This window comes from Onychostruthus taczanowskii, unplaced genomic scaffold (genome assembly GCF_017590055.1).
Source record: "Onychostruthus taczanowskii isolate IOZ18803 unplaced genomic scaffold, ASM1759005v1 scaffold25, whole genome shotgun sequence".
Classification (NCBI taxonomy): Eukaryota; Metazoa; Chordata; class Aves; order Passeriformes; family Passeridae; genus Onychostruthus; species Onychostruthus taczanowskii.
Window position 1 is genome coordinate 1,155,568 of NW_024499796.1, and position 12,822 is coordinate 1,168,389.

Below are 12,822 nucleotides of genomic sequence, written 5' to 3' on the forward strand. Positions count from 1 at the left end.
CCTGAGAATGATCTCCTCATTGAGCAAATATCAACACACTCCAAAAAAAGCCAACACTGCCCTGCCTGCTCCAACATCCTTAAACCTTGCACCTGTTACCCACTCCCTGAGTTCTTTTTGCCATCAAGGATCACTCACTATCTCAAAAAATTTTTTTTCAAGTTTTTAAAGTTTTATTGAAACCAAGACAGAGCAGAAGAACTGCAGCTCCTTGGTCTGTACCTCGAGCAGGTTTCTCTGAGCTGCTGCTCACATCCAGGACTGTTCCAGCTCACCAGCAGAGAAAATTTCAATGAGCACCAGCACAACCTCGACTTCTCCAGCATTTCTTTTAATAATGTGGCCTTGATAGTGGCCCACAGCTGGGACTTCCAGCTGGGAAAACCCCAGCCATGGAGACAGCACACTGAGAGCTGAAGCCTGCCCTGCCCTTGCCCTGGTGCTGCCAGCTGTCCCACTGCAGAAGTGCTGGCACACATGGCATTCCTGGAATCCCCAGCCAGGGGAGGTCAGGGATTTTTTTTTTTTTTTTTTTTTTTTTTTTTTTTTCTCCCCTCTTTTTTTTTTCAAAACCCCCAAAGCCTCTCTGCTCCTCTCAGTCATGGAGCCACTGTGGCTCAAGGAATGCCTGGCCACGGGGACATTTAATTGAGCCTTTCCTGGCTCCTGATGGGGATGCTCAGGTTTTCTCTTTTCTTTTGTGGTGATGCTGAGGAAGAGGAGGCAAAACACAGCTCAGACAGCTGCCCTGCACCCAGGTACCTCCTCAGCCAAAACCAGGGATTGGGAAAAGCAGGGAAGTCCCTGCAGGCTGTCGGACATGGATGTGAGCAGGAGGGCAAGGGATGTGCTGCTCCAGCTGTGCTCGCACCCAGGAGGGGTGAATGGACCTCTGTGACATTTTGGCTGTCCCCAACCATGGCAGCTCCATCCTCCCTGTGTCCCATGGGGAACCTCTCTGGCTCCTGCTGCCTTTCAATGACCTTTGCTCTGAGATGCCTCACCTGTCCCCAAAAGCATTTAACTCCATGGGAATGAGACCAAGGTTATTTTGGAAGAGATGCAGACAGCAGTGCTGGAGACAATATCCCACCCCACACCAGCTGGATTGCAGCTGATGCAAAAAAGAGCACCCACATCATCCAGGAAACACCAATCCTTCCAAAGTAGATCTTTCCTAAAGCAGAAGGAAAATATTTTACAATTTGGGTTCTTAGCATGGGACAAGCTGTGCCCAGATCCACCAGGTTGGAGACTTCTAACTGTGAAATGCTGTTGAGCACCTCATATTTAAATGTGGCAAGTAAGAACCAAGGAGGCTCACAGCTACAAGGAACAGCATCTAAAGCACAGCACGGGGCTGAGGGGAAGAAAGCAAAGCCAGAAATGCAAAGCAGAACTACCAAAACTTGAGAAAATCTTCGTGGGAGTCATTGTGAAAGTGCTCACGAGGAACATTCCCCGAGCTCTGCTCCTCACCCTCTGCGAGGCCGGCCAGAGCCCAGGGCTCGCTGCACAGCCGGGTTTTCTACCCTCTCCCTGCTTCATTACTGCACAATGAATAATTGATCCCGAGCAATTAGCGTAACAGCAACACCGAACAGCAGGGCCGGCAGTGCCTGGGGCAGGGCAGTGAGGGCGGAGGCGCAGATGGGAGATGGGGGGTGATGTTTGTACCGCCCCAAAAGCCCGGCTGCCTCAGAGCCCTGGCAGGAGAAGCCCTCCTCGGGGAGGAAGCACGGGAGGATCCCTGCACAAATCCCGATCCCATCCCTGCATTCCCGGCGGGTCGCTGCTCGCAGGGCTCTGCCCAGCCCCAGCCCTGCGGCTCCCGGGGCCGCTCCGCTCCCGAATCGCAGCGGCAAGTGGAGCCCACGTTCACCCGAGGGCAGCAGCCCCGTGCCCGGGGAGAGGAGCTCGGCTGCAGGCTCAGCTCGCACCCCGCATCTCGGTGTCACCACCTGCTCAAAGTGTCAGCCACCAACCCGGGACCGAAGCTCCCCACGCCGTCACCAGGGGCTCGACACGGCCGCAGCCCCGGGCTGCCAGCCCCGACCGCAGCTGCCCCGGCAGTCCCAGCTCCGGATCCCAGCCCAGCCCTTACCCGGTACCCTCCATCCCCAGCGAGACTCCGAGCATGCCACGGCTGCAGCTCCAGGCTGAACCTGCTGGTTGGTCCCCAGTGCCAGTTCAGGGACGGCATTCAAAAGGCTGCAAAAGTCCTGGAGCAGAAAATCCACACTGTGGGTACATTGCAATGCTGATCCCACAGCAAGAGCCAGCTGGTGCCGACGGCACAGCCGTGCATAGCCCACATTTGAGGAGGAACCTCAAAACATCCCCATGCTACAATTGCCCGTTCGCTCTCCCTGGATGCACTTTACCAACCCTCAAGCCCAGCCTGGTGGTAAATGAGCCGTGCAGGAGCCACAGGTTCCCCAGGAGAGAGCAAGGCAGGAGCGGAGCCTTGGATCCCCAAGGACATCAGCGCTCCTGACGCCCTGTGCGGCTCCCTCAGCCTGAGCCGGCTCCTGCCCAGCCCAGGGTCCAGCCCTCAGCTGCAGCCTTTGCTTGTAAAACCTACCAAACGCGGCCTCTCAGCTGCATCCCCCGGGCCGAGCGAGCGGCACCTCCGCCGGCAGCCCCGGCCCCGCCATGTGCCCGCGGCGGCGCTCGGCTGCTGCAGGCGCAGCGCTCCGGCTCTGCCCTCCCGTTATTAATGTCCGTGTCAAAGGCGGCTGAAACCGCCCCAGCCTCCCCCAGACGCGGCTCACTCGTGCCCCTCGTGCTATTTCTGGCTCTGCCGGCTCTCCCCGGAGGTGCTGTTACCTGCTGACAGCAGCGGACGGCCGCTGTGCCCTGAGGAAGGGCCATGCATCACCCCGAGAGCCGCCGCGCTCCCTTCTCCTGCCCTGTCCTGCCCCCAGCGACACCGAGTGCAGAGATCCCGGTGCTTCCTGCTTAAGGAAATTCTGCTGCAAGTTTGTGGGGCTTTTTCCCCAAACTGTTTCCCGTGGCAAAGTGATGGCTCTGGAGTGGGGGGATGCTCTGCAATGGGGCGCTCTGCCCTTGGCATCTCAACGTCTGTGAGCAGCTCGACCCTAACGGGCAGGGACGGGGAGAATAAACAGGCAGGATGGTGGATGGCGTCCATCCAGGGGACAGCCACGCGTGACCATCTGCCCCTCCCCTGCTCCTGCAAGGCCAGGGCCTCTCGTGGCACGCCCATGCACACCGGGCTGGAAACCCGACCCCAGGCTGGCCATTTCTCCTGCTGGGATTCCGCCTCACTGACTGAGAAAGACAAGTGTCCTGATGGTTCCAGAGAGGGCACAGTGAGGGCTGTGTGCACAGCCACTCCCAGACATGTGCTGGTTTTATCTGCCCCACAGCCACCGTTCACTGGCGGGTCCTCACTGCTGCAGCGACAGGCTGAGCTCAGCTCTCCTCCAGCACGGACCTTGGGCACACACACGTCCCCCTGCTCAGCCAGCTGCAGCCACCTGAATGCCCCTGGGATGGAGCAGGACTGTGCTGCCTCCTCTGCCTCACAGCTTTGCAGTGGCACAGGAAATGTGGAAGCACCCTGGTCCCACTGGACACAGAGCTGAGCTCAGCTACACGTGCTCACCATGGACAGCAGTGACTTGGCACAGCCACCCCCACAGCTGTGCCCAGCTCCCATCCTGCCTGCACTGCTGAAGGGGGCTGGGCCTGGCGAGGTTTGTGCCTGTTCCCTCTCTGAGGCCACCTGGCTGGCTGCAGATCTGTGGGACACAGGATGTCACCACACTGGGGTACCTGGATGTCCCTGAGACTTAGAGCACCCCAGTCCCTGGCCCCTCTCAGTGAGGAATGACCCAGCCACCACCCCAGCCTGCCCATACTCACTGCTCTGTGCCCATTGTGAGGGGGATACAGCCCCAGAGCCAGGCTCCAGCTGCTGCCTGCAGCCTCATCACTGCAGGGCAGGTGCTGGGGGACCCAGAGCTGTGAGATGATGTCTGGGTCATAAATATCCCTGGCAGTAAAAATCCAGAGTGGTGGGAAAGGGGGAGGAAGGAGCAGATCCTATCACTGCCACTCAGCCCACAGAAGCCTTTCCCTTCGGTGCTGCTCAGCAGGGGAATCTCTGCAGCTTTATGGGCAGGGCAGAGCTCTGTCCCCTGGGCACGATGAGGGAGGTGACAACCAGAGCCTGATGCATTCAGCCACTGCAGATCCACTGGGAAGGACTCATCCCAACACCACTTAAACAGGACCACGAGGTTGGTGCTGGAAGCTGTTTCTGCTGCCAGCAGACACCACTGGAAGGAAACATCCACCGAGAGAAGAGGATATGGCAGAGCAACTCTGCTGTGACTGCCTCCAATAGGGCCATGGCCAGAGCCACACACAGGGGGGAGGAATCCCAAATGGTCCCAAACCCAGCACTGGTGGCTCCAAAGGCACACACAGCCCTCCTGCAGTGGTGCTGACAGGCCTTGCCCTGCTGCTGCATCAGGAAGGTGCTCGTTCAGGGCAGGACACCAAGCCTGGTGGAGGGCCAGGGTGCCACAGGGACAGGATGGAGCTGTGCCTACCAGTCCCACACCACCCAAAGCCCCCTGGAATTTTGAGTAGATCCTTTGACTCTGCAGAGATATCAGGGTTTGCGTAACGTTTGCAAGGAGTTACTTGAACTTGACATCAGAGGCTGCCCAGTCACACGCTCACAGTCCCTTGCCATGCTCGGGGGGAAGAGAAGGAGCAGCCACCCGAGGCAGGAGGTGTTTGGGCACAGGCAGGAGGTGTTTGGGCACAGGAGAGCAGGGCTCCAGCCTGGCAGGCTGCAACAAAGCACTTGCAGCACCTTCATTAAATCACGGCAGCCTGGCTCGGAGCGCTCAGCGGCGCCTCTGACCACCCTGTGCAAATGATCTCACCCTGCTCAGCCCCCCCGGGCTGCCGGCGCCGCTGCTGCCAGCGCTTTCCCTCTTACCAGCCCTTGGTCCCATCGGCCAGGACAGCCCTTCCAGGGTTTAAAACTGCCTCTGGCCATGATGGAAGTGTTGGCAGCTGCTCCTGCCCGGCTCCCCCCGAGCCTTGCTGCTGGGGGGGTGAGGCGGTGCGGGCTCGCCGGGAGAAATCTGCCCGAGAAACGGGAGCCGCTGGGGCAGGGGGGACAGCTCTGCTCATGGCTGAGGAGCCCAGCCAAGCAAAGGAACAAACCCGGGGGAGCTGTGGCTCCAGGCCGGCCCATCTGCTCCACTCCTCCTGCCCACCCCTCGCTGCCACAGGAACGGCACCAGGAGCCTCAGGGCTGGGCAGCGAGGCCAGGGGAGCCAGGGTTCAGTGACCCAGGGCTCAGGGGAGGTGATAAACAGATCAGCACCCCAGCCCAGCATCCCATCCACCCCACAGGCACACCCCAGCTCCCTGGGGCCTTGGGACGTGTCCTTGCAATGAAGGCTGGAAGTCAACTGATGTGCAGCTGCTCAGCCTGGAGAAGAGAAGGTTCTGGGGAGAACTTAGAGCCCCTTCCAGTGTTTAAAGGAGTTCCAGGAGAGCTGGAGAGGGACTTTGGACACGGGCCTGAAGTGACGGGACAAAGGGGAATGGCCTTAAGCTGAAGGAAGGCAGGGTTGAGTCAGATATTAGGAAAAAATTCTTTACTAGAGGTGGGCAGGCCCTGGCACAGGGTGCCCAGAGCAGCTGAGGCTGTCCCTGGATCCCTGGCAGTGCCCAAGACCAGGCTGGACAGGGCTTGGAGCAACCTGGGATAGTGGAAGGTGTCCCCTGTCCCTGGCAGGGGGTGGAATGGGTTAAGCAGAGGGGTTAGAACTGGGTTTTAAAGATTCCTTCCAACACAAATCAGTCTGTAGTTCCATTACTCTGTTCAAGGAGGGACAGCTTCCTCCAGATTTTTAGGTGGACAGAGCTGCCCTGGAGCCTGACTCAGAGAGGAAGAGCATCTCTGGTCCCACAGCCTCACAGATCCTTGGAGCCTTTGACTGACCTTAACACTGAGTTTCCCCAGTCCAGGGCGAGAGCTGGGCTGTGCTCCCTGGTGCGGAACAGTGGATCAAGACTTTGTTTTGGTTTTGTGACCTGGTTGCATGTTCTGCTTTAACCCTCATTGGGGCAGAATCACTCTCAAGGTTTCTCCCCTCTCTGAGCCCCCTGACAGCACAGTTAGGTGTTCAGAGGGTATGGCCACGTTCAGGTTGACCCTCCAGGTGCTGCTGTGATGTGCTCAGCCTTGGCTAGCCTCTCGTGTTGGTGTGTGGCAGGAAAGGCTCTGGTGAAGGTCCAGGTTTCCTGCACCCTTGGCCATGTCCTGCCCCAGAGCAGCAGATGAGCAGAACCCCCTGGAGCAGATGGCACCAATGGGGCAGCAGATTCCCAGACCAAAATGGGAAGACTATGGCCAGAAAAAAAAATCAGAAGGTACAAAATCCTCCCCTCCTTCCCCATTGAAGAGCTGATCACACTCTGGCTAAACTGCTGTGAGGGAAGCCCCTGCTCACAGACACAGGGAGGAATGGGGCTGTCCACAGCCTTGTCCCCAAGTGTTTGTCACAGCCCCCCAGAGCCTGGTGCTTGACTGTGCAAGGAGGGCCCGGGAGATGCCCCAGTGCAAGGAGAAGGGATTTACTGGGGCAGGGAGGGGCCAAGGAACAGGGATTGTGGGAGGACAGCAGGGTGGGTGCCTGGGGTGCTCGGGATGAGGAAGAGGAGGCAGGGGACGGGACAGGAGAGGGGTGACCCCCACTGAAGTGTCCCCAGCTGCAGGTGCCGGGGGAGCAGGGCTGTCCCCGCAGCCCCGGAGCCCTCCCGCCCCCTGGCCCTGGTTTCAATCAGCCCTCCATCACACACTGTTTGCTTTTGCTGACAGCTCATTTACTCGCACTTGTCAAGCACGTTGTAAATAAGTGAGAGAAACAGCCCTGCCCTTCCTGAGCAGAGGCACGGCCAGGAAGGGGCCGGCCGGTCCCCCCGGCCGCTCATTCCCAGCACCGGAGCCAGCGCTGCCAGGAGGGGCCGGGCCATCCACGCCTGCTCCCAGCCAGGGTTGGGAAAGTGCTGAGCATCCACCACCTCCCTCGGGAAACAAGGGGAGCACCCGTCCTGGACTCCCAAAGTCCACGCCACCGAGTGTCCATAATTATTTAGCTTAAGGATAATCTGCATCTTTCAGATACAGCCAGCCATCATCTCCGAGGTAATCTCAGGTCACGGAGCCAGAAGGGAAGAGTAATCAGCCGTTCTGAGTGTGGAAGACACAAAGAAACAAGCAGTGAGAATCAGACGGTGGCAGCAGGTCTGTTACACACAGGGGTTGTGCTGTGTGCGGAGCTTTTCCCTGGCAGCCAAAGCAGCTGGAGCAGCTCCAGCCCCTGTCCCTGCTCTGCAGTTTGCCCTCTCTTCAGTCAGGCTGAATTACCCCAGCTGGTGCGGCTGTGTGAGGGTAGCCCAGCACTGACGGTCAGCACCCGACCCGGGGTTAACTCAGTTAAAGCACAAAGCTGCTCTTCTGTAATCACATTGTGGTTCCTGGCAGCCCCAGCCAGCCTCCGGGCTCCACACAGCCCCAGTGGGGAAGGTTTGCTCCAAGCCGGGGATGTGTTTTACAGGGACCTGCTCAGCACATCACAGGGCAGGGAGCAGCATCCCAGAGCAGACCTGGGCACAAGGACCAGAGGGTGAAGGCTCTGCAGGTGGAGAAAATATCCACAGCGTAATTCCTGGGAGCTGCTGCAGCTGGCTGGGTGGGTTTGCAGCTCAGGGGGGTTCAGCCAAGTCTTACTGTGGCAGCAGAGCCCCATTTGCACCACATCTCCTGGACAATGGGGACAGAGAGCTGGACCACAACAGCCACACTGTCCCCACAGCTCCTCCTGAACCGACTCTGGCAGGAAAAGCCCATTGGGAGCAGGGCTGGACTATCACAGCCGCATCCCTCATGGATGGCTCTTCCTCTGTCTCCAGAAGCAGATGCTGCATTTGCTCAAGTTTCCCAGAAACCAACAAACAGCTTTGCTCCAAAACCAGCTCTGAAAGCAGCAGTGCCAACACACCCCTGCAGGGCTCAGACTCCTGGCCTGACACCATCCTCCCTGGGGACACTGCCAGGGGCACTGCCAGAGGCAGTGACAGCTCTGCAGAGCCTGTCCCTGAGCCACAGGCACCTTCCTGCTCTTAGAGCTGCCCTACCCAGGCAGAGCTCGGGGGGGGCCTTTAAAAACAGGAGGCACCACCCCAAAGCCCAAAATCTGTCTGATCTCTGCACAGCTTGAACGTTGCCACTGGTGGCAGCCATGGAGGCTCCTGAGCTCTGTGCTCGGACAGTGTCCCTTTTCCTGGCTCCAGCACACAGCTGGCACATGGCACAGCTCTGCTGGCACCAAGGCTGTGATGGCCCTTTGTTCCCACCCCACAACAAAACCCACATCCCCTTGGCCAGACTGTGGCCACAGCAAAACGAGCTGCCTCTTGCTGAGCTGGAGCAGTTTTGAAGGCTTTGCAAATCAGATTCCTGGCCAGGCTGATATTTCCAGCTTAATTTGTCTGTTCACAGAGCACAGACACTGGGTTTTTTCCCTAAATAGCCCTAGTATCAAATGACTGGTAAGCCAAGCTAATGGATCAGTTCTCCCTTGCAAGAAGGAGCTGATTTTCCCAGTTCCTGCCTCCCACTGCTCTGGCATCCCCAGAGAAGTCTGTCCTGACAAACCAGCCTGGACACAGCCCCAGCTGCAGCTCTCCCAGGTCAGGCTCCTGCCCAGCCCTGTGTGCCCATCCTGCCCCAAGCACCCTCCCCTGTCCCCTGGGGAGCTCCTTCCCTACGCTGCTCCTTCTTGCATTTCACACCAGGTTTGCTTTAAAATTGCATCCTGGGCACTTTACACCTTGCTGGGATGGCAGTGGTGCTACAAACTCAATTTACAGCACCTGGTAGTTGCTGTCACACTCCTTTTCTCCCTCCTGGCCCCACACCCCACCAGTGAGATTTCCATCAGCTTTGGCAAGTCAAGATGAACCCCCTTTGTCACGACTTTGGAGGGCCCATGATGGCTCTCCACAGCACCCTCTTGGCTACTGAGCACAGAAAAGCCTTTGAATGAGATGTGATGTCTTCTGGAGCACTTTTTCACCTGTCCAGTGGCCAGGCTCCTTCCACAACTCAGGGAGCAAATGCTCCAGGGCTTTGCTCTGAGCACAGCCCCACGCCCTGCCATGAACAGTCTGGGCTGGGGAGAGCAAACAGCACCATCCCCTGAAAGCCCAAACAGCCCTGAGCTCCTGCCATGATGGAGCTCCACCAAGATGCCCCTTTGTAGGACCCGTGTGAGATACCCAGATTGGAAATGTCCCTGCACAGCTCCACCCTGGATAATCGCCAGCCTGTGGCAGGATCACACCCAGGCCAGCACAGAGCCAGCCAAGGATCAGTGGATTCCAGCAGGGCCCCCGTGCCTGGGCACGGGGCTGTGCCAGCAGGATGCCCCACGGGGCAGCGGAGCCGTGGCCGGCGCTGTCACCGGTGTGAATCGGCTGCCCGGGGCCGCTCGCAGAGTGGGAGGTTGAGTTGGTAACGAGGTTCTCAGGCTTTGTGCGCTGCTGTTGCTATTTTAGTCTGCCTGAAACGTGCAGGAAAAGGAATCCGGAGGCTCTGTCTCCTGCGGAGATGTTTGTGCTGACCCACTTTGGGAGGCTGCAGCGCCGCAGCCGCGTCTCCCCGCTCCGGGGCCGGGCAGCGCCGGCTGTGCCGCGGCTCCCAGGACGAGCCACCTGCCCTGGGCCAGCACGGGACAGGCACCCACAGGGGGACAGGGACGTGGGGCAGGAGCTGCTCCACCACCCTGCACCAGCCAAGGGAGGGATCCGGGGGTTTTACCTCCGAAATCCCCATCTACAGAACTTAAAGCTCCTCAAACACCTGCACAGGGGTTTCTCTTCTCCGGAGCAGTGTCACTCTCCAGCAATCCAAGCCCAGCCCCTGGGACACAACATGACCCAGCAGAGACTGCCACTGTCCCAGACAGCTCCGTGGGGCAGCCCCAGCCCCAGAGGAGGTGGATGAGGGTGTTCACTACACCCACAGAGGGCAGGCTGAGCCTCAGAGCCCTGCACACACACATTTCTCTGCCAGAGCTGCTGAGACAGCGCTCCCGGGCCAGGCTGGAGCTCCTCAGTGTAGGAAAAGTGCTGGGGCTGCCTCGCTGGGCATGAAATACAGCACTCCCCAAATGAGCCTTCTGTGCTTTGAGGACATCTGTGGGGTCAGGATCAAACACCTGAGCCCACCCAAGTGCACAGAAGGGGCAAATCTGCCCCACTACTCCCATCACCTCGGCCCTTTCATCAGCACCCAGAGATCACAGCTTAAACCTCTCCCTCTGCTTTCCATCCTGCCTCAGAGGCAAGCTCTCAGAGCAGACTAGCCACAGGGTTGTGGAGCCTCAGCTGTCCAAATATCCAAATACAGATGCTGGGAGGTGTCAGCCAGCCTGCCTCAGCTCCAGCCAGCAGATGCAAATACAGGCACTGCTCCCCAGGCAGGGCAGGAAGCTGCAGACACAGCAGTGCCTGAACACGAACTCACTGCTCACCTGGCAAACAAACAGCCTCCTGCACAGCCCTCCTGGCAGGAGCAGCCCTGAGCAAAGCCCCCCACAGGCAGAGCCTGCCGTGCTCCAGGCAGGAATTTCCAGCTCCGCGTGGGTCTCTTACCTTGCTCTCCGTAGGAGCTGCTGCCGGATGTTGCTGCTTGGTGATGTTCTCAGCCAGACACCAGCAGATCCTCTTCTTCTGCTCCTGGGAGTAAGCCTCCAAACTTAATAAGCACTCCGACTTCTGACGTAAAGGAAACACAGGCAGGGAGAAGGTCATTAGCTGTGTGTCGCAGGCCCTGCCGGGGTTTGCAAACTCCTTGGTCCCCACACACCGCAGCAGATGAGGGGAGAGCTCTCACCCCTGTCCTGCACCCTGGGCACAGGAGAGTCAAAGAGACTGGAGATCAGCTCCCTCCAGAGACAGGGAGAGTGGTGCAGGGGAGCTGACTGTGCTTCCATGAGCAGGAGTGGAGCAGCACAGGCAGAGCACAGGCAGTCCTGCACCCTGTGCCACTGCAGTGGAAACCGAGGGTGGAAATTGCTCTTTGCCATATGCAAACATTAATGAGGCACCAGAGCATGAACTGGTGAGAACGAGAGCCTTTGGGCTGGGTGGGGCTGGGAGGAAGAGCTCAGGGAAGCTCCAGAGCAGCCTCGCTGTCCTGCTCCTCACTGAACACCAGGAGGAATCTGGGGATAAACTCCAGCCTCCCTGTCCTGTTCCTCACCAGGATGAATTTGGTGGTGAAGCTCCAGCTCTGGTCACACACTGTCTGTTAGCAACATGAAGCAAGGAAGGAAGAGAAATGATGAGAAGTCATCCCAGCTGGGCCCACCTCCTCTTGTGCCCTTCCCTGCACACACCTTTTGTTCCTCTCGGACAGGTTTTCCTTGGGCCAAATCTCACTCACTTAAGAAACTTTCTGACCAAGTCCCCTCAGCAGCTGTCTCCCAGCCCTTCAATTGCTTATGTCTCATGCTAAAAATTAAGCATTATAACATCTGCTGCCTGCTGGGATTTTGCACGTTTCACTTTATAAAGGGTCCAGAAATGCCCAAGGTTGGATGATCTCCTTAAGTGGCCAGAGGGGAAGAGAAAAAAAAAAATCAAAGCACAACTTTAGGACAGACTGCAAAGAAAAGAAAAAGTGTTGTTCACTAAGGGCCATAAAAAAGACCTTTTCTTTCCCCCTAGAATTTCCTTCCAGAAGGGCAGGTCCCCAGTAGCTGGTTTTTCCCAGAAAGGTCAGAGAGAACCTGCAGCTTTGTGACTCCAGAGACATAACACAGCCAGAAGGGGAAATGCTCTTTAGTCACACCATTTATATCAGTGTTTGCATTGGATGGGAATTCATTCACGTTTCATCCAAAATCCCCTAAAGTGGTAAATAAACCAAGCTCCCACATCACCTCCTGGGAAAGAGGGCTCTGTCTCAGTCCTTTGCCCCTATGAGGAGACTTCCATGAAGGAGAAAGTTTGAGCTTTTTTATGCCTGGACATCCCCACACTTATTCCTACAGGCTTTAACACTGAAAATTCCTTCTCAGGCTTCCTGAGCACAATCAGAACGAGCAGAGGTTTGGGATTCAGGGACAGGAAGTGGTGGGGCTCCCCCTTGCCCCCAGATCTTGGGTGGCAGTGATGCTCAGAGTATCCCTGGAGTGTCATCGTGGGTTTTTCCCATCCTGGATGTCCCAGTCTCTCCCAGTGTCTCCCAGTCCCACACCAGCAGGTCACCAGGCTGCACCACTGTGACACCCACTCATCCCTAGGAAGTGGTTCCCACTTTCAGAGGGGAGGATGAGCAGCCATTTCCTGGGAAGGAATCCAGGCTGGCATTTCCCTGTTCCCCACTTGTGGTCAGAAAAGAACAAAGCAAGGACTCAGCAAGAACTCAGCAGAGCCCCAAAGCCACGGGGCAGCTGTGAGGAGCCCACCCTGATGCTGCAACTGCTGCACACTCCCAGCCCTGCCAAGCTCCTGGGGCTCAAAGCAATTCCAAGGACATCTCTGTCCCCTGCTGTGACAGACACAGAGCTCACCTAGCCCAGCCCTGAGCCCCTCCCTGATTCAATTACAGCCCATCTCTTTGATTGAATTTGGCAGCAGCGATGCTCAGCTCCCGCTGGCTGCTGAGAGCAAAGTGCTCCTCTGCTCCCTCTGCCCCCCTCAGCTGCTGCAGCTCCCCGACCTCGGCCACCCAGCAATGTCACAGCCAGGAGA

At 57.9% G+C, this 12,822-nt stretch overlaps 1 protein-coding gene across 3 annotated transcripts in view; it reads right to left on the reverse strand.

Annotated features, from left to right (window-relative positions):
* The window catches only part of RGS3 (regulator of G protein signaling 3), a 69,881-nt gene that overhangs the window by 14,256 nt on the left and 42,803 nt on the right, over nucleotides 1-12,822 (reverse strand). For all 3 annotated transcript variants that reach the window (XM_041406746.1, XM_041406748.1, XM_041406747.1), the window contains one exon: nucleotides 10,717-10,839. In XM_041406746.1, coding sequence (XP_041262680.1) covers nucleotides 10,717-10,839 — 123 coding nt within the window. The remainder of the gene's footprint in view (nucleotides 1-10,716; nucleotides 10,840-12,822) is intronic.